At 45.8% G+C, this 18373-nt stretch overlaps 1 protein-coding gene across 2 annotated transcripts in view; it reads left to right on the top strand.

Moving 5' to 3' along the window:
- The window catches only part of lama2 (laminin, alpha 2), a 693080-nt gene that overhangs the window by 432754 nt on the left and 241953 nt on the right, over positions 1–18373 (top strand). For both annotated transcript variants that reach the window (XM_070885262.1, XM_070885261.1), the window contains exon 19: positions 16623–16834. In XM_070885262.1, the coding sequence (XP_070741363.1) occupies positions 16623–16834 (212 nt within the window). The remainder of the gene's footprint in view (positions 1–16622; positions 16835–18373) is intronic.

Below are 18373 nucleotides of genomic sequence, written 5' to 3'. Positions count from 1 at the left end.
TTCTGTTACTTTTATTTTCCTTGAAGAGAAGGTTCTATATGTATAAATAATTTGAAATGCATTGCTTAATTTTAATCAAAATATTATAACATCAAACTACATTTCCAATATTGTATATTGCTGAAAATGTCAGCCTTTAAATCCTCTGCAGCAGTATTTTAAGAACATAAGAAATAGGAACAGGAGTCGGCCTTTCCTCTGTTTGAGCCTGCTCTGCCATTCAATAAGATTATGGTTGTTGATCTTCTACCTCATTTCCACCTCCCGCACTATCCCCATATCCCTTGATTCCTTTAATATCCAAAAATCTATCGATTTCTGTCTTGAACATACTCAACGACTGAGCATCCACAGCCCTCTGGGGTAGAGAATTCGAAAAAAATCAACAAACCTGTGAAATTCATTTGTCGAGTTACACAAAATAAAGTTATACTTCATTTTTATATTTAAAAAGAATGGTCTGTATTGTATTTTAGATAGTTATTGTGATATTTATTTTGGTATCACTACAGAAAGTGATTTGACAGCAATTAAGGGGGCCAAAATTTAGGCACACCAGAAACATAGAAACATAGAAAGTAGGTGCAGGAGTAGGCCGTTCGGCCCTTCGAGCCTGCACCACCATTCAATATGATCATGGCTGATCATGCAACTTTAGTATTCCATTCCTGCTTTCTCTCCGTACCCTATGATCCGTTTCGATGTAAGGGCCACATCTAACTCTCTTTTGAATATATCGATGGTGGAGCAAGCAGCCGGAGGAGGAGCGAGGAGAGGCCTATAAAAGCCCAACGGGAGTCCGGAGTCAGTGGCAGTCGGTGGTGGAGCGAGCAGCCGGAGGAGGAGCGAGGAGAGGCCTAGAAAAGTCCAACGGGAGTCCAAGGTCGGCAGCAGTCGGTGGTGGAGCGAGCAGCTAGCTGCAACAGGGTCAGAAGTAAGAAAGAATTAAAAGGTAATTGAAGGATGATGTCACAGTCAAGAGGGTAAGTGATTGGCTGGTTGAGTGGTGAGTAGTTTTCTTTTTCTTTATCTTTTTTCTTTTTCTTAGCAGTAAGAAACATTGTCATTGTTGCCAAATTAAGTAATTTAAGGGTTAAGTCATGGCAGGAGAGCCCAGACCCAAGTCATGCTCCTCCTGTACTAGGTGGGAAGCCAGGGACGCTTCCAGTGTCCCTGGCGACAACATGTGCGGAAAGTGCATCCAGCTGCAGCTCCTGACAGACCGCATTGCAGCACTGGAGCTGCACATGGATTCACTCTGGAGCATCCACGATGCTGAGGTTGTCGTGAATAGTACATTTAGTGAGTTAGTCACACTGCAGGTAAAGGATACTCAGGCATATAGGGAATGTGTGACCATCAGGAAGAGCAGTGGAAGGAAGGTAGTGCAGGGGCCCCCTGCGGGCATCTACCTCCAAAACAGATACACCATCTGGGTATTGTTGGGGGAGATGACTCATCAGGGGAAAGCAGCAGCAGCCAAGTCCATGGCAACAGGGGTGGCTCTGCTGCACCGCTGGGCAGGAAAAAGAGTGGGAGAGCTACAGTGATAGAGGATTCGATTGTAAGTGGAATAGATAGGTGTTTCTGCGGCCGCACACGAGACTCCAGGATGGTATGTTGCCTCCCTGGTGCAAGGGTCAAGGATGTCTCGGAGCAGCTGCAGCACATTCTGGAAGGGGAGGGTGAACAGCCAGCTATCATGGTACATATAGGTACCAACGATATAGGTAAAAAATGGGATGAGGTCCAACAAGCTGAATTTAGGGAGCGAGGAGTTAAATTAAAAAGTACGACCTCAAAGGTAGTAATCTCAGGATTGCTACCAGTGCCACGTGCGAGTCAGTGTAGGAATGGCACTCTGATGAGTCTGTGGCTTAAGGAGTGGTGCAAGAGGGAGGGATTCAAATTTCTGGGACATTGGAACCGGTTCTGGGGGAGGTGGGACCAGTACAAACTGGATAGTCTGCACCTGGGCAGGACCGGAACCAATGTCCTAGGGGAAGTGTTTGCTAGTGCTGTTGGGGAGGGGTTAAACTAATATGCCAGGAGGATGGGAACCTATGCAGGGAGACAGAGGGAAGTAAAATGGGGGCAGAAGCAAAAGATAGAAAGAAGAAAAGTAAAAGTGGAGGGCAGAGAAAATCAAGGCAAAAATCAAAAAGGGCCACATTACAACATAATTCTAAAAGGACAAAGAGTGTTAAAAAGATAAGCCTGTAGGCTCTGTGGCTCAATGCGAGGGGTATTCATAATAAGGTGGGCGAATTAACTGCGCAGGCAGCTTTTAACGAATGAGATACAATTGGGATTACGGAGACATGGCTCCAGGATGACCAAGGCTGGGAACTCAACATCCAGGAGTATTCAACATTCAAGAAGGATAGACAGAAAGGAAAAGGAGACGGGGTAACGTTGCTGGTTAAAGAGGAAATTAACGCAATAGTAAGGAAGGACATTAGCTTGGATGATGTGGAATCTGTATGGGTAGAGCTGTGGAATACCAAAGGGCAGAAAACGCTAGTCGGAGTTGTGTCCAGACCACCAAACTGTAGTAGGGAGATTGGGGACAGCAGCAAACAAGAAATTAGGGATGCGTGCAATAAAGGTACAGCAGTTATCATGAGCAACTTTAATCCACATATAGATTGGGCTAACCAAACTGGTAGCAATACGGTGGAGGAGGATTTCCAAGAGTGTATTAGGCGTGGTTTTCTAGACCAATATGTTGAGGAACCAACGAGAGGGCTGGCCATCCTAGACTGGGTGATGCGTAATGAGAAAGGACTAGTTAGCAATCTTTTTGTGCGAGGCTCCCTGGGGAAGAGTAACCATAATATGGTAGAATTCTTTATTAAGATGGAAAGTGACACAGTTAATTCAGAGACTAGGGTTCTGAAATTAAGGAAAGGTAACTTCGATGGTTTGAGACGTGAATTGACTGGAATAGACTGGCGAATGCTACTTAAAGGGTTGACGGTGGATAGTCAATGGCAAACATTTAAAGATCACATGGATGAACTTCAACAATTGTCCATCCCTGTCTAGAGTAAAAACAAAATGGGGAAGGTGGCTCAACTGTGGCTAACAAGGGAAATTAGGGATAGTGTTAAATCCAAGGAAAAGGCATATAAATTGGCCAGAAAAAGCAGCAAACATGAGGACTGGGAGAAATTTAGAATTCAGCAGAGGAGGACAAAGGGTCTAACTGGGAGGGGGAAAAAAAGAGTATGAGGAAGCTTGCTGGGAACATAAAAACTGATTGCAAAAGCTTCTATAGGTATGTGAAGAGAAAAAGATTAGTGAAGACAAACATATGTCCCCTGCAGTCAGAATTTATAATGGGGAACAAAGAAATGGCAGACCAATTGAACAAATACTTTGGTTCTGTCTTCACGAAAGAAGACACATATAACCTTCCGTAAATACTAGGGGACTGAAGGTCTAGTGAGAAGAAGGAACTGAAGGAAATCCTTATTAGGTGGGAAATTGTGTTCGGAAACTTGATGGGATTGAAGGCCGATAAATCCCCGGGGCCTGATAGTCTGCATCCTAGAGTACTTAAGGAAGCAGCCCTAGAAATACTATGTGCATTAATTTTGCACACTAATCTCTTGTGTGGGACCTTGTCAAAAGCATTTTGAAAGTCCAAATACACCACATCACTGGTTCTCCTTTGTCCACTCTACTAGTTACATCCTCAAAAAATTCTAGAAGATTTGTTAAGCATGATTTCCCTTTCATAAATCCATGCTGACTTGGACCGATCCTGTCACTGCTTTCCAAATGCGCTGCTTTACATCTTTAATAATTGATTACAACATTTTCCCCTCTACCGATGTCAGGCTAACCAGTCTATAATTCCCTGTTTTCTCTCTCCCTTCTTTTTAAAAAAGTGCTATTACATTAGTTACCCTCCAATTTATAGGAACTGATCCAGAGTCTATAGAATGTTGGAAAATGATCACCAATGAATCCACTATTTCTAGGGCCACTTCTTTCAGTACTCTGAGATGCAGAATATCAGGCCCGGGGATTTATCAGCCTTCAAACCTATCAATTTCCCTGATACAATTTCCTGACTAATAAGGATTTCCTTCAGTTCCTGCTTCTCGCTAGGCGCTCGGTCCCCTTGTATTTCCGGAAGGTTATTTGTGTCTTCTTTCGTGAAGACAGAACTAAAGTATTTGTTCAATTGGTCTGCCATTTCTTTGTTCCCCATTATAAATTCACCTGATTCTGATTGCAAGGGACCTACATTTGTCTTCACTAATCGTTTTCTCTTCACATACCTATAGAAGCTTTTGCAGTCAGTTTTTATGTTCCCTGCAAGCTTATTCTCATACACTATTTCCCCCTCCTAATTAAACCCGTTGTCCTTCTTCTGAATTCTAAATTTCTCCCAGTCCTCATGTTTGTTGCTTTTTCTGGCCAATTTATATGCCTCTTCCTTGGATTTAACACTATCCTTAATTTCCCTTGTTAGCCACGGTTGAGATACCTTCTCTGTTTTATTTTTATGCCAGATAGGAATGTACAATTGTTGAAGTTCATCAATGTGATCTTTAAATGTCTGCCATTGCCGATCCACCGTCAACCCTTTTAGTATCATTTGCCAGTCTATCCTAGCCAATTCACGTCTCATACCATCGAAGTTACCTTTCTTTAAGTTCAGGACCCTAGTCTCTGAATTAACTGTGTCACTCTTAATGAAGAATTCTACCATATTATGGTCACTCTTCCCCAAGGGTCCTCACACAACAGAATTGCCAATTAATCCTCTCTCATTACACAAGACCCAGTCTAGGATGGCCTGCTCTCTAGTTGGTTCCTCGACACATTGGTCTAGAAAACCATCCCTTATACACTCCAGGATATCATCCTTCAGCGTATTGCTACCAGTTTGGTTAGCCCAATCTATATGTAGATTAAAATCATTCATGATAACTGCTGTACCTTTATTGCACGCATCCCTAATTTCCTGTTTGATGCCATCCCCAACCTCACGACCACTGTTTGGAGGTCTGTACACAACTTTCACTGGAGATTTCTGCCCATACAGATTCCACATCATCCAAGCTAATGTCCTTCCTTACTATTGCGGTAATCTCCTCTTTAATCAACAACACTACCCAACCTCCTTTTCCTTTCTGTCTATCCTTCCTGAATATTGAATACCCCTAGATGTTGAATTCCCAGCCTTGGTCACCCTGGAGCCATGTCTCCGTACTCCCATTACAGCATATCCGTTAACAACTATCTGTGCAGTTAATTCATCCACCTTATTACGAATGCTCCTCGCATTGAGACACAGAGCCTTCAGGCTTGTTTTTTTAATATTCTTTGTCCTTTTAGAATTATGTTGTAATGTGGCCCTTTTTGATTTTTGCCTTTGAGTTCTCTGCTCTTCATCTTTCCTTATCTCCTTTCTACCTTTTGCTTCTGCCCCCATTTTACTTGCATCTGTCTCCCTGCATAGATTCCCATTCCCCTGCCATATTAGTTTAAACCCTCCCCAACAGCATCAGCAAACACTCCCCCCAGGACATTGGTTCTGGTCCTGTCCAGGTGCAGACCGTCTGGTTTGTACTGGTCCCACCTCCCCCAGAACCGGTTCCAATGTCCCAGGAATTTGAATCCCTCCCTCTTGCACCACTCCTTAAGCCACAGACTCATCAGAGTGCCATTCCTACACTGACTAGCACGTGGCACTGGTAGCAATCCTGAGATTACTACCTTTGAGGTCCAACTTTTTAATTTAACTCCTAGCTCCCTAAATTCAGCTTGTAGGACCTCATTCCATTTTTTACCTATATCGTTGGTACCTATATGCACCATGACAACTCCCCCTCCAACATGCCCTGCAGCCGCTCCGAGACATCCTTGACCCTTACACCAAAGAGGCAACATACCATCCTAGAGTCTCGTTTGCGGCCGCAGAAACGCCTATCTATTCCCCTTACAATAGAATCCCCTACCACTATAGCTCTCCCACTCTTTTTCCTGCCCTCCTGTGCTGCAGAGCCACCCACATTGCCATGAACTTGGCTGCTGCTGCCTTCCCCTGATGAGTCATCTCGCCCAACAGTACCCAAAATGGTGTATCTGTTTTGGAGGGAGATAACCGCAGGGGACCCCTGCACTACCTTCCTTCCACTGCTCTGCCTGATGGTCACCCATTCCCTATCTGCCTGAATAACCTTTACCTGCGGTGTGACCAACTCACTAAACGTGCTACTCACGACATCCTCAGCTCCAGAGTGAATCCATGCACAGCTCCAGCACCAATGATTTTGGCAAAGCTGGCGCACCAATGATTTTTTACCTCATTTTTTGCGTAGGGAGCGAAGAGGTGACCGTCCGATCCATTTTCAGCACTTAGAAGATTTTTTTAACGTTGGACCGGAAGTCGATCATAGTCGGGGCAGAAGTGTGGCAGTAAGTTAGGCTGAGAGGTGGAAATTGGGGCTGGACCATGTCTCCGCCGTTGTCACTCAGTGGTGGAGCGGTGGAGACGTCACCACGCTCTCTCCCCTCCGTTAAAGGGGAGAGACTCGGGGATTATTAGCTTTGGGCACTGGGCCAGCAGGGAGTGTTTTGGCCGGGCCAGTGGCCTGGCACCCAAGAGGGGGTGCCAGGCTGCCTGTTGGCGGCCTGGCCAAACCCGGGGGGAGCAATAGTCCAGCCAATATGAAAATCTGCCGGCAAAAAAAATAAGATGGCCATCGCCGTACCTCCAAGGCAGCGAGCAGACACGCTACACTGACAGAAAAAGCTCTCAGGGCACCATCCAACGGCTCGTGGATTTATTCAACTAAATTTGGGGTGGATTGAAATGGAGGTGCTTTGATGACGTGCATGCGGCGGTCGGCAGCAGCAGGGCGGAAGTGGGGACAGGCCGAAAAATCCCCGACCTGAATTTGGGTCGGGGTGGCCATTGGACTGCAATGCAGCGGCCACTCGATTCTGCTGCATGGCCACTGCAAAACGGCGGAAACAGGCCTTATAGGACCCTGAATTTCGGCCCCAAGTTATCTTATCTGTTAATATGCAGTCGGCAGTCCAGTGTTCAATTGTTTTAACTAGAGACTGACTGAAATCCCCAAACTGATATCTCCATTTTGGCTGCTTGGGGACAAGGGGTATGGAGAGAAAGCAGGAAAGGGGTACTGAGGTGAATGATCTTATTGAATGGCGGTGCAGGCTCGAAGGGCCGAATGGCCTACTCCTGCATCTATTTTCTATGTTTCTATGTTTCTCCTGCATGCCATCTTGCTTCTGAGCAGGTATACCAGGTATCGCCCTCCCAACACTCCTCCCATCCTCAGGGTGAACCCTGCCAAGCAGGTCTCTGCAGCCTACAATGAGGCCTACAGACCTCCACTAAAGAGTCAGACCTGAACGTCCTCCAAAAGTCTGTCAAAACCTCTGAGCAGCACTCAGCAGGTTTAATGGAGCCAAAACAATACCAAAAACGATTTACCTAACAAACAGACCCGATTGCGGCAAAACTCCAGCTGTGTTGCATTCGTGCACCGACTGGAAAACCTCACGGGGGCACTGCCTGAAAAAGTCCTCGGATTTTGTATCTGAATATCGTGGGCATGGCCGTTTTTCAATGGCTCGGCCGCTGATGAGCTCACCGCGCCACTAATTCCTTCAGCGCGGCTTCACCCCGTCGATTCCGGTGGAAGTGCGCACCGCTCAAACACCCCCCGAACTGAATACAGCTTGGGGAGGGAAAAACACCCGACCGTGATGGCCGATAAATTTTTTTCGATCGGCCGCCCAAACCCTGCGGAAGCCGTCCCTTCAGGGACGCTGAATTTCGGCCCCACGGGCGAGAAATTCCATAGTGCCCCGACTTGGGCATTAACTTTTGAAAAGTAGAAAAAGTAGCGCCAGCCGCTAATGATTCTCTCCTGCCGGAAAATTCAGCTTTAGCGCTCCAAGAGGGAAGTGGAGCATTAAATCATGTACTAACTCTTCTCTTAGGGCGCTAAAGTCCAAGAGCGGGGCGGTAGCGGCAGAGCGCTGAACCATTTGCAGCACATTGCTAACAGCATCAGAGGCTGCTTCCCTTGCTTAAAGAGAAGGGCCAATGATGGTACACAACCTACTTGGCAGCAGTTCTGCGAAACAAGGCGACATGCGTGACTGCCATTACAGCCCCAAACACAAAGTGGAGGGCTTGGACATCTTGCAGCAATGAAATAGCAGAAACTTTGAGCAGGCACCAGACTGGTGCAAGTAATATAGGTTGGCCTACCTGAAAACCATTCCCTTTAATTAGCGCTCCCCAAGCGACCAGCCGAGTTGACAATGCTTTCTATTCCTGTCGTTATTCAAGCCCGGCGATACAGCAGGGGCGCTGCGCACTTTATGACATCACAAACTGTGAGGTGCTTGAGGCCCAGGCAGTAAGAGTTAGCGCCGGCACTGAGGTTCATGGACGTTGCTGCATTCGCTGCACCCGATCGCTAACACCTTTGCGCCCGTTAGCGCCCCAACCCCCCAGGCTCTAACGGGAGGTGCTAAGCAACCCAATTTCCCTCCCTAGAAACTACAGTTTCCATAAGCAGTCCAAGACACTTGGGGCTGGATTTTCGGCTCGTCGCCGCCTCTGTTTTCACCTTGGAGGGGCGGCAATGGCAGCGATTGTCATATATGTATACTCTGTATGTACTAGAGGGTGCAACTGTAGGAGGCCTAGGCAGGAGCTGTATAAAAGGCTGGTCACAACGATGCTGCCTCACTCTGAGTTACAATAAAGAGACTAAGCTCATAGCAGTTCAAGCACAGCATTAGGCCTCGTGGAGTTATTCTACAGATGAATACAGACATATTAACGGTTAGCTCTTCCCGATGGGCAGCCAGCTTCCAGCGCCCGGCTGGGGTTTTCAGGGCCGGTTTCGACGGGGCGCAGTGCATTACCGGCTGGAAGAGGCGAGCCGGTGTGCTGATTGCGACACTGGCTCGATTTTTGGCTCCAGCTCGATCCGTAGAGCGACGTGCTGGGACCGCCTGTGAAAGTGGCTGCAATGAGGTAAGTAATGTCGACCTCGGGTAAATGTGATTGTTTCTTTTTGCGATTTATGTTGTGCTAGCATGAGTTATTTATTGGGAATGTTTTGGTGGGGTTTTTCAGGTTTATTTTGCTCCCCAGGCCTCTCTTAGAGCGCTTCAAGGCCCGCTCTTTTGCTCAGGATTTTCACATGCTCAGCTGGCCCAATGCCCTAAGAGAGGTGCACAATGCAGTCTCGAGACTGTGGCCTTTTGACTGCTGTGTTTTCCTGTAGCCCTATGAAATTATATTATGCCATATTGTGAGGTCAGCTGCTTTGCATAATATTGCAGCATTCCCAGTTTAGAGCACATGACACAAAGGGTTTTGTTATCTGGTGCCAGCAGCTCTTAATGGGCTGCTTCTAGCTGTACTGCTACTGAGGGATAGAAATTGCTGCTGCAAAACCAGGATAGCTAATGACATTCTTCCAAGATGAAAATATCAAGTGACTCCTCTTTAAGGAACAAGAACCAACAAGGCCAACCATTCCATTATGAGGGTGGAGCTTCAGTTCAGGATCCAAAACTGCATTATGGGCCATGAACCCACTGACATTTGTTTGAATCTTAATGAGTCAACAACTCACCTAGTGTGCATGCCTCCAATGTCACAGGTGCTTCCCTACTGAATTATTCTGATTTCATCACCTGATAATGTACAGAAAAACAACATGAAAATAGACTTGTCTGCCAACCAGTCCATGTGTTTTTTAACATTCACACAAGCAGTAGCCCTAATCCCATGTGCATGCCCTGTTCCATTATCCCTTTAACCCCCTTTCCTTCATCCAGCTCTCTAACCTAGTCTTTAATGTTGATGTGGTCTCTGCTTGTGTCACTAACTGCAGCACTGTATTCCACACCCTCACAGCTTTATGTCTATAAATGTTTCTCCTGCTCTCTGTCCCAAATCTTTTGTATTTAATCTTAGATCAATGTCCCTTCAACCACTGGAAACAGTGGAGTAAAATTTCCACGGGGGTTCTCCTGATCCTCTGCCATATATTCAGTGGAAACTCCAGAGAAACAACGTAAATGACCATTGTCACCTCTTTTTCAGGGTTTCCACCAATTTTCTGCTGAAATGACAGTATGTGCCTGTCTACATTATCCAATACAGGCTGCCTGCACCCAATACGGACTCACTGTTTCCTTTTACTCTCCCATTTCAATTATGATAGTAGTTTAAGAGGTAGGGTGGAATAAAATAAACTACCACTTTTCTGCAGTTTTTGTTTCTGAACTGTCATCAAAGTATGTTATTCAACAACAACATTTACTCAGCAACTTGGATAAATATAGCACTGTTAACAAAGGCGTAAGGAAAAAATGGATGCTAGGCCAAAGAGAGAGATATTAGGAAGGGTGACCATAGGCCTAGGGCCCTGAAGGAGAAGAGGAGGGTAAAGAGTAGCAGGGGTTTGGGGAGGTAATTCCAGAGAGATGGCCTTAAATGGCTGAAAGCAAGGCCAATAATAGTATGGAAGCAAGAGGCAGAGGAACAGAGAGTATGTGACTTGGGAGGAGGTTATAGAGATAAGGAAGGGCAAGGCCACAGAAGCTTTAAATCACAAGGATGAGAATTTTACATATGAGGCATTGGGACAGGGAGCCAATGTAGATCAGTGCGAACAGGGGTGATAGGCTGACAGATTCGGTGTGGGATAGGGTATGGGCAGCAGAGTTTTGGAAGAGCTGAAGTTTACAGAGGGTGGAAGATGGTAGGTCAGCCAGGAAAGCAATGTAATAGTTAAGTCCAGATTGAAAATGATTTGATGGTTTTAGCAGCAGATAGGCTGAGGAAGCAGGCAGGTTTACATAGGTGCAAGTAGATGGTTGTTGTTTTTTCTATGTGGGCATTGCTGGCAAGGCCAGCATTTATTGCCCATCTAATTGTCCTTGTGAAGGTGGTGGTAAGTTGCCTTCTTGAACTGCTACAGTCCGTGTGGTGAAGGTACTCCCAGAGTACTGTTCAGTAGGGAGTTTCAGGATTTTGCCCCAGTGACAATGAAGGAAGGGTAATGTATTTTCAAGTCAGAATGGTGTGTGACTTGGAGGGAAACTTGGAGGTGATGGTTTTCCCATATCACTGCTGCCCTTGTCCTTCTAGGTGGTAGAGGTCACAGGTTTAGGAGGTGCTGTCGAAGAAGCCTTGGCGAGTTGCTGCAGCGCATCTTGTAGATGGTACACACTGCAGCCACGGTGTGCTGGTGATGGAGGGATGAATGGTTAAGGTGGTGGATGGGGTGTCGATCAAGCGGCTGCTTTGTCCTGGATGGTGTTGAGTCTCTTAGAATAACTAATCAGTAGAAAAAGAAGATTCACTGCTCAATTTCCTCTGAATTTTAAATGTTTTAAATGTATCAGTACTTGTTATGCAAGTCACAGCTCTGTACAATTGAGCAAAACATTTCTACAATGAGAACTAAATATATAATTAGTGATGGTATGTCAGCCTCTAATTTCATTATTGATGAAATTATTTGTTAATTTTCATTCAACTGAGGCACATCTAACATCTGAGGCAGTCACAATTTACAAATAGGTGATGTGACAAATACTTGCCATTATGCTGTGTGAGCCCTAAACTGCTGCTGCAAGTAATAGTGTTTATTTTGTACAGAATAGCTTTTTTTTTTAAATATATAATTTTGGTGAATTTGTCTTAATTAAACTGAGGGGATCCATGCTGCAGAATGGAATATTTTAATTTTTTTTATACCCAGCTTGAGCATCAAATGCTTCCACATCTGATGTAGCATGGGTCAGATGTAAACCTTGATTTTGCCAGACCAGCAAAATCAGGTTGGACTTGGTGTGGTGCAGGTGCACCCGAGCTAGCAGTTGGGAGGACCGGCCTACCATATTTTGTGAGACAAATCCCTCTCTTTCATTTTAATAATAAGCTCTCTGTGTATGAAAAACCTGACACAGGGATTCTGGCCTGAAAGCTGGTTGGTTGCAAGTCACAAAATTGGACAAGCCAGCAGCTCATAAGTGGCTGCTGCTTGATATTAAAGGGCATTTGCCTGTCATTGTTCTGTTGGAGGCTGAAGGAAGCAACAAAGTTAGCACATGTAGCCCAGCACTCTGTCTGACCTGGTCGCACGATGCCCTGGTAGCCCAGTGGAGTCCAGCAGAGGGCGTACAGAGTGCACAGAGGCCCTCCCCTTTAATCGAAGGGGAGGAGCACATCAGCACTACCCGGAGCATCAGCGTAGCACTCGACTCCCCTCCCTAGTAGCGTCCCGGTTACTGCCCCCAAAGAAAATGGAGCCCGAGAGATTGCGCTCCGCTACCTTTCAGTGGTGGTAAGGGCAATTCTGCGGGGGGGCTGGACTTCTGCGGCGAGTGCTAAATGTCCCCACCCCAGAAAGTTACCGTCTCTAATCGGGGCACATGGCAATTTCGCCCCCTTTCTCTTTAAATAATGAGTTGTTGGAGAAGTTGCTGCAGGAAGTACAGCAAAAGAAGATTTGGAATCCCAGGAGAAAGCTGAATGTGCAGAGTCGCTGACTCTATGAATGCAGTCTTCCAAGTCCGTAATAATCTTTATACAATGCGTAGACTCCATCTAAATGGTCATTTGCTACTCCGTCAGGTAAATAACCTGTAAAGCAGTCAAAGAGCATTTACCCCTTTTTCATAGAATTATACAGCACAGAAGGAGGCCATTCAGCCCATTGTTTCTGTGCTGGCTCTTTAAAGAGCTATCTAATTAGTCCCACTCCTCTGCGCTTTTCCCATCGCCCTGCAATTTTTTCCTGTAGAAGTATATATCCAATTCCCTTTTGAAAGTTATGATTGAATCTGCTTCCACAACTGTCCAGGCAGTGTATTCCAGATTCTAACAATTCGCTGCATAACATTCTTCTCATCTGCCTCCTGACCTTTTTGTCAATGATCTTCAATCTGTGTCCTCTGGTCACTGACCCTCCTACCAGTGTAAGCAGTTTCTCCCTAACTGCTCTATTAAAACCGCTCATAATTTTTAACACATCTATTAATTCTCCCATTAGCCTTCTCTGCTCTAAGGAGAAAAACTACAGCTTCTTTAATCTCTCCCTCTTCCCTGGTACCATTCTGGTAAATCTCCTCTGCATTCTCTCCAAGGCCTTGACATCCTTCCTAAAGTGTGGTGCCCGGAATTAGATACAATACTTTAGCTGAGGCCCAACCAGTGATTTGTAAAGGTTTTACCATAACCTCCTTACTTTTGTACTCTATACTTCTATTTATAAAGCCTAGGAACCCATATTTTTTTGAACAGCCTTAATCAACTTTTCCTGGCACCTTTCAGGATTTGTGTATGTGAACCCTGAGGTCTCTTTGTCCCTGCCCCCCCCTTTACCAGCTGTACCACTTACAATACTTTTCATTGATCAGAAACTGCATGACACATTTGCAGTAGGAGACAAAAATACCATGCATAATGTACTTCACAGTTCACCTGCAAAAAGAGTACTCGTAAAAACAAAAATATGCAAGCCAATGTGAGAAGGCTTGGTGCAGAAAGGGTGATGTCCTGACACAGTGATGCTGTTTGGTGTATGCAGACACTTTCTACCATCTGATTAAATATGCTGTGCTTATAGGCTTTGGTGGCTCACAACCACCGGGAGTTTATCAGGACAGGTGGCGGACTAGTGTAATTTGATGAGTTGACCCTTGCCCTTTTTGTCTGAGAATTCATCAAGGACAGGTTTTATCAGGCATTTCACCTGCCCCAAGCACCCCACCTACCTCAAGCACCAGCACCCTGGAGACTGTGTTTTTGGACATTCCAGCGTTGCAAACATAGTAACTTGGATGGTGGCTTAGGCCTCAAGATGTTGTCCTGTAACAAAAAGGTTCTTTTCATCCAATTCATGTCGTACTAGAATATTCTAAGGATATCGCCATCTTCCCAACTTTGTTCACTGCAGCTTGTAATTTAGCAACAATTGCAAATAATGTAGGAACATGTTGGCCAGTAAACTAAAGACTTTAATCGCAGGGCATAAATACATAGGGAAAACAAAGTATGCACAATGTCTAATTTGAAGTAGCTAAATGCTCACCGCCAAAAATAAAAACAGGGAATTCAACATTCACTCAAACAATCTCAGCCTTGCTTATTAATTACTCCAAATCAGGTCGCTCACCCATTTTATGTGAGTGAGGTGTGCATTGGGGCATAGCCTCACCCAAAGTTTTAACGTTCAGCCTTATTTACATAAATATTCAATTTCAATGAGGTGCATGAATGCCTGCAGCCCGACCTATCGTCACCAAAAATCACACGTCACAAAATGGCCGGAATCTTCCCAGAGTGCAGGTTTGGAGGCGGGATCTCACTCTAGACCCTCCTCCATGTCAGTTTCTGACCTGTCAAGACTGCGTGCGGATCACAGACCCGGCAGCAAGTGGCGGGCCAATTAATTAAGGCTGTTAGAAGGTAGTTGAATGCTACTTAAGAGGATTAAAAGCAGGCATTTACAATTTTATCAACCTTTTGACAGGTTTGCCATCCCTTGGGGAACAGGGCAGGTAAGTGGAGTTGGGTTCTTAGTGATTCTCCATTACTTTTGCTGGTTGACAGCTGCAGAAATGGTATAACAGCTACAGTTTCACAGCTGTTCACTTTCCAATGTTAGAAGCTGAAGCCATCAGGGTTTTGAAAGAGTATTTGAGCTGTACACAATTTGGAAGTGTTTGCAGTGAACTCTCTATTCATTGTCACCTCCTTAGAGCAACCTCTCTCACCATTGAGAGATCGCTTCTGTTATCTCAATCTCCTGCCATTTATTTCAGCAGCATCGGTGCCCTTGAAAAAAATCACATCTTGGTCCTCAGAATCCCACCATGATCAGCCCGAACACCCAACATCACTAAACACACCAGCAACAACACCAACCTTCTCCGCAATCAACTGATGGTGCACAGGACACAGGGCATCAGCACTCGACCACATTGCTGACCGGGAGTCCAGTGATGGCCTCACCATGGCCACATTTACTTCACTTGATCCTGAACACCCTGGCTGCCACATGCTGCACCAGGTTGGCACCACCCCACACCAACACCATAAAGTATCCCGACAATGTCCAACCCATTCCTTTCACACTCATCACCATTGTGGGGGTACCATTATGTCTCACCATTCACTGCAACTCACTAAGCCACTACCAAAGGTGACCATGAATCTGTCCAAGAATGCAAAGTGGTGAAAATAAAGATTTCAATGTTTGACAACACATCAACATAAACTTTACATGAACATTGGCTAAAGGACCCAAGTGCCTACCCTTGTGTGTTGTTAGTTGGTATGATTGCACATGGATGAGGGCGAGTGTGAGGGACGGCTAGTGAGATGGGAAAGTGATAATGTAGACAGAGAGAGAGGGATGGGTAGAGGTGCAAGGTAAGTTGGTGTGAGTAAGAATGTGCAGGGGTAGAGTAGGGAATGCAGAGTGATGCGGATGTGATGAGTGGCACAGCAGGTTGAGGCTGTGTAGCTTTGCAGTAACATTTTGCGATGTACTGAGATCATTGAACCCTTTGTGGCACTGCACCTAGGTCCTTGCACGGGAATAAGAATTAGAGATAAAGTTACACCACTATAGGCCCAATTCTCTGATTCAAGCACCTTGTGAGTGTGACACCCTACTGGGATGCAGAATTATTGCTGTAATCTAAAATTGACAAATTCTACTATCCAGGAGTAAAAAGCTATGGGGGCGAAATTCAGTATTACTCCGTTTGGGGGCAGTAACGTTTGGGAGGTGCGAGACTTAGCGCCAGGAGCGGAGGTCCCGCCCTCTCTCAAAATTCGGGTTACCGCCCCCAGAAGGAAGTGGAGTGCAGCCAGTGCTCCACTTCCTTCCTGGGGCGGTAACGGAGCGGACACCTCTGCAGCGCTATGCACTTGGCCGCGTAGCACTACCACATCCTCAATTAAAGGGAAGGGTCCATACTGCTGACTCTGCAAAAGAAAAAGGCACCTATCTGGACTACCGGGGAGCGGGGTTGCCGCGCGATCAGTCCGGCACACAAGCTGGGTGCTGGGATGAGTGATGCAGCCACAACCCCGCGAAGAAACTGCATCAGGAGTGGCAACCACAAGGTAAGTGTTTTTTCCCTTTGCCATCGGCCAACTCGCTTTTAATTTTCACCCCGATAGTGGCCAGCCGCCTGATACGTATCCCCTGCAGCTGTCATCGCCCGGCTCAGCTGCAGGGGGCAAAAGCAAATTTCGGGGCTGGGGCGAAAACGGGCCGATACGCACGGAGATGATTTCACAATCTCTGGGTGCAGGAGATCGGGGCACAATGCCATAGCACCGTCACTAAACTGTTACCCAATATGGCATTAATCGTTGCCAGCATCGCGCCGTGGTGGTAAGGTATTTGCACCCATTTAGTGCCCTCGGGTGCAAATGCACCGAATTTCTAGCCCTTAAAACCATACAGTTTGAGTTTCTAGAAATATCTGTATTCTAAATGGTGTTGCGACAAGATAAACCAATTTGAATTTCATTCACAGATTTAGTTTTGAATTTTTCTTTTGTTAACCAGGTGTTCAGAAGGCTTCTTTGGACAACCTAGTAAACCAGGTGGATTATGCCAGCCCTGCCAGTGCAATGATAACCTTGACCTGGCACTACCTGGCAGCTGCAATTCATTGACAGGAGAGTGTCTACGATGTATTGAGGGAATTGCTGGTCAGTTCTGTGATCAATGTGCTGAAAGATTCTTTGGAGATGCTGTTGTAGCAAGGAATTGCCGACGTAAGTGTCCTGCATTATTCTTTTGGTATTTGCTCCTTAAATGTGACAAACTAAAAACTAGGGGTTGAAATTGGTTATGGCCATTTTTGAGGAGGTGTCACCGTCTGAATGCTGATTTTAGCGCCAGACCTCAAACTGCCAAATTCAGGTTTTACACCCAAACATGAGAGAGCAGCGCTAAAAGTGGCATTGCACACTCATCATCGGGCACCAACGGGGCGGGAGCTAAGGAGGCCTACTCAATTTCCCGACAGAAAACTGCCGGCAAGCGAGCTGAAGATACGGGGAAAGAAACCCCAAAACCTCCCCGACCCACACACATGCTTCCCCACTGTTGCAACTAACAAATAAATGCTTAAATAAATAAAGAAAAACTTACCTTGCTCTCTGGGCGATGTCGCTCAGGATCCCCGATGTTACGACTGCTTTTTGCAGACTGTATGGATGCCTGCCCATTAGGCTGCCGTACAAACCAAATATCGCGGCAGAGGCACCAAGGCAGCGTTGCACGCTCATTGACGTCACCATGTGGGTGGTGTTAGAGGGCAGAGCATTACCACTTGGCGCCTCCACCAACGCCCAACTCAATTTCTACGGAGGCGTGGACGCCACTCTCCGCCGACGGTGGGCTTTTGCTGCCCGTTAGCTGCCCATCGCCGGCGTTAATGGATAGCGTTATCAAGCAAATTTCAGCCCCATAGAACTTAGCTTTGTGGTACAATCATGGAATGCTAAAGTGATTGATGGTCATAGAATCATAGAATTGATACACACAGCAGGAGGCCATTCAGCCCATCGAGCCCGTGCTGGCTCTCTGCAAGAACAATTCAGCTAGTCCCACTTCCTCTTAAATGGAAATAATTTTGAACATAGAATCTTTAGCAAGAAAACCCTGACAGCATAAAGTTACAATAGAGCAATATATCCCTCACTTTGAATCTCTCACAAGGGTAAACCTTACGGTTTCAGCTTGGATGAGGATGGACTTGGTGGAGGGGCTTCTTGCCTGCTAAACTGGTGGAGGCCAGCCCAATTATAATAACCCATCATAAGTTCTGCCTGCCAGTGGGAGCTTGCTGTTGAGGGGTGGAAAAACTAACGCGTAGGAAATTTAAAAGCCTGTAGCAGTAGCTTATCGGGATGGTGTATTCTACATTTTAACTGTAGAATACACCACCCCGATACATTTTAATTGAAGCAGCTTTGAGAAGCAATGCCGAAATCCTTGGCCAAAAAGATAAAACGAAATAAAGTCATAACCAAGTACCCAAAAATAACCTTCAGTCGAAATGTTAGTTGTCATTTTCTGACTTCAAATCAAAGATTGGCAGGCAAAACAATGGTGGAACAATAGGCTGCCTTTAAAGAGGAAATAGTTCGGGCACAATCGAGGTACATTCCCACTAGGGGGAAAGGTAGGGCAACTAAAGTCACAGCTTCCTGGATGACGAAAGAGATAGAGAGTAAGATTAAACAAAAAACGAGTGCTTATGACAGATGTCAGGTCAAGAATACATCTGAGAACCAGGCTAAATGTAG

This window comes from Pristiophorus japonicus, chromosome 7 (genome assembly GCF_044704955.1).
Source record: "Pristiophorus japonicus isolate sPriJap1 chromosome 7, sPriJap1.hap1, whole genome shotgun sequence".
NCBI classification, from domain to species: Eukaryota; Metazoa; Chordata; class Chondrichthyes; family Pristiophoridae; genus Pristiophorus; species Pristiophorus japonicus.
This window is presented reverse-complemented; position numbering and strand designations above follow the sequence as displayed.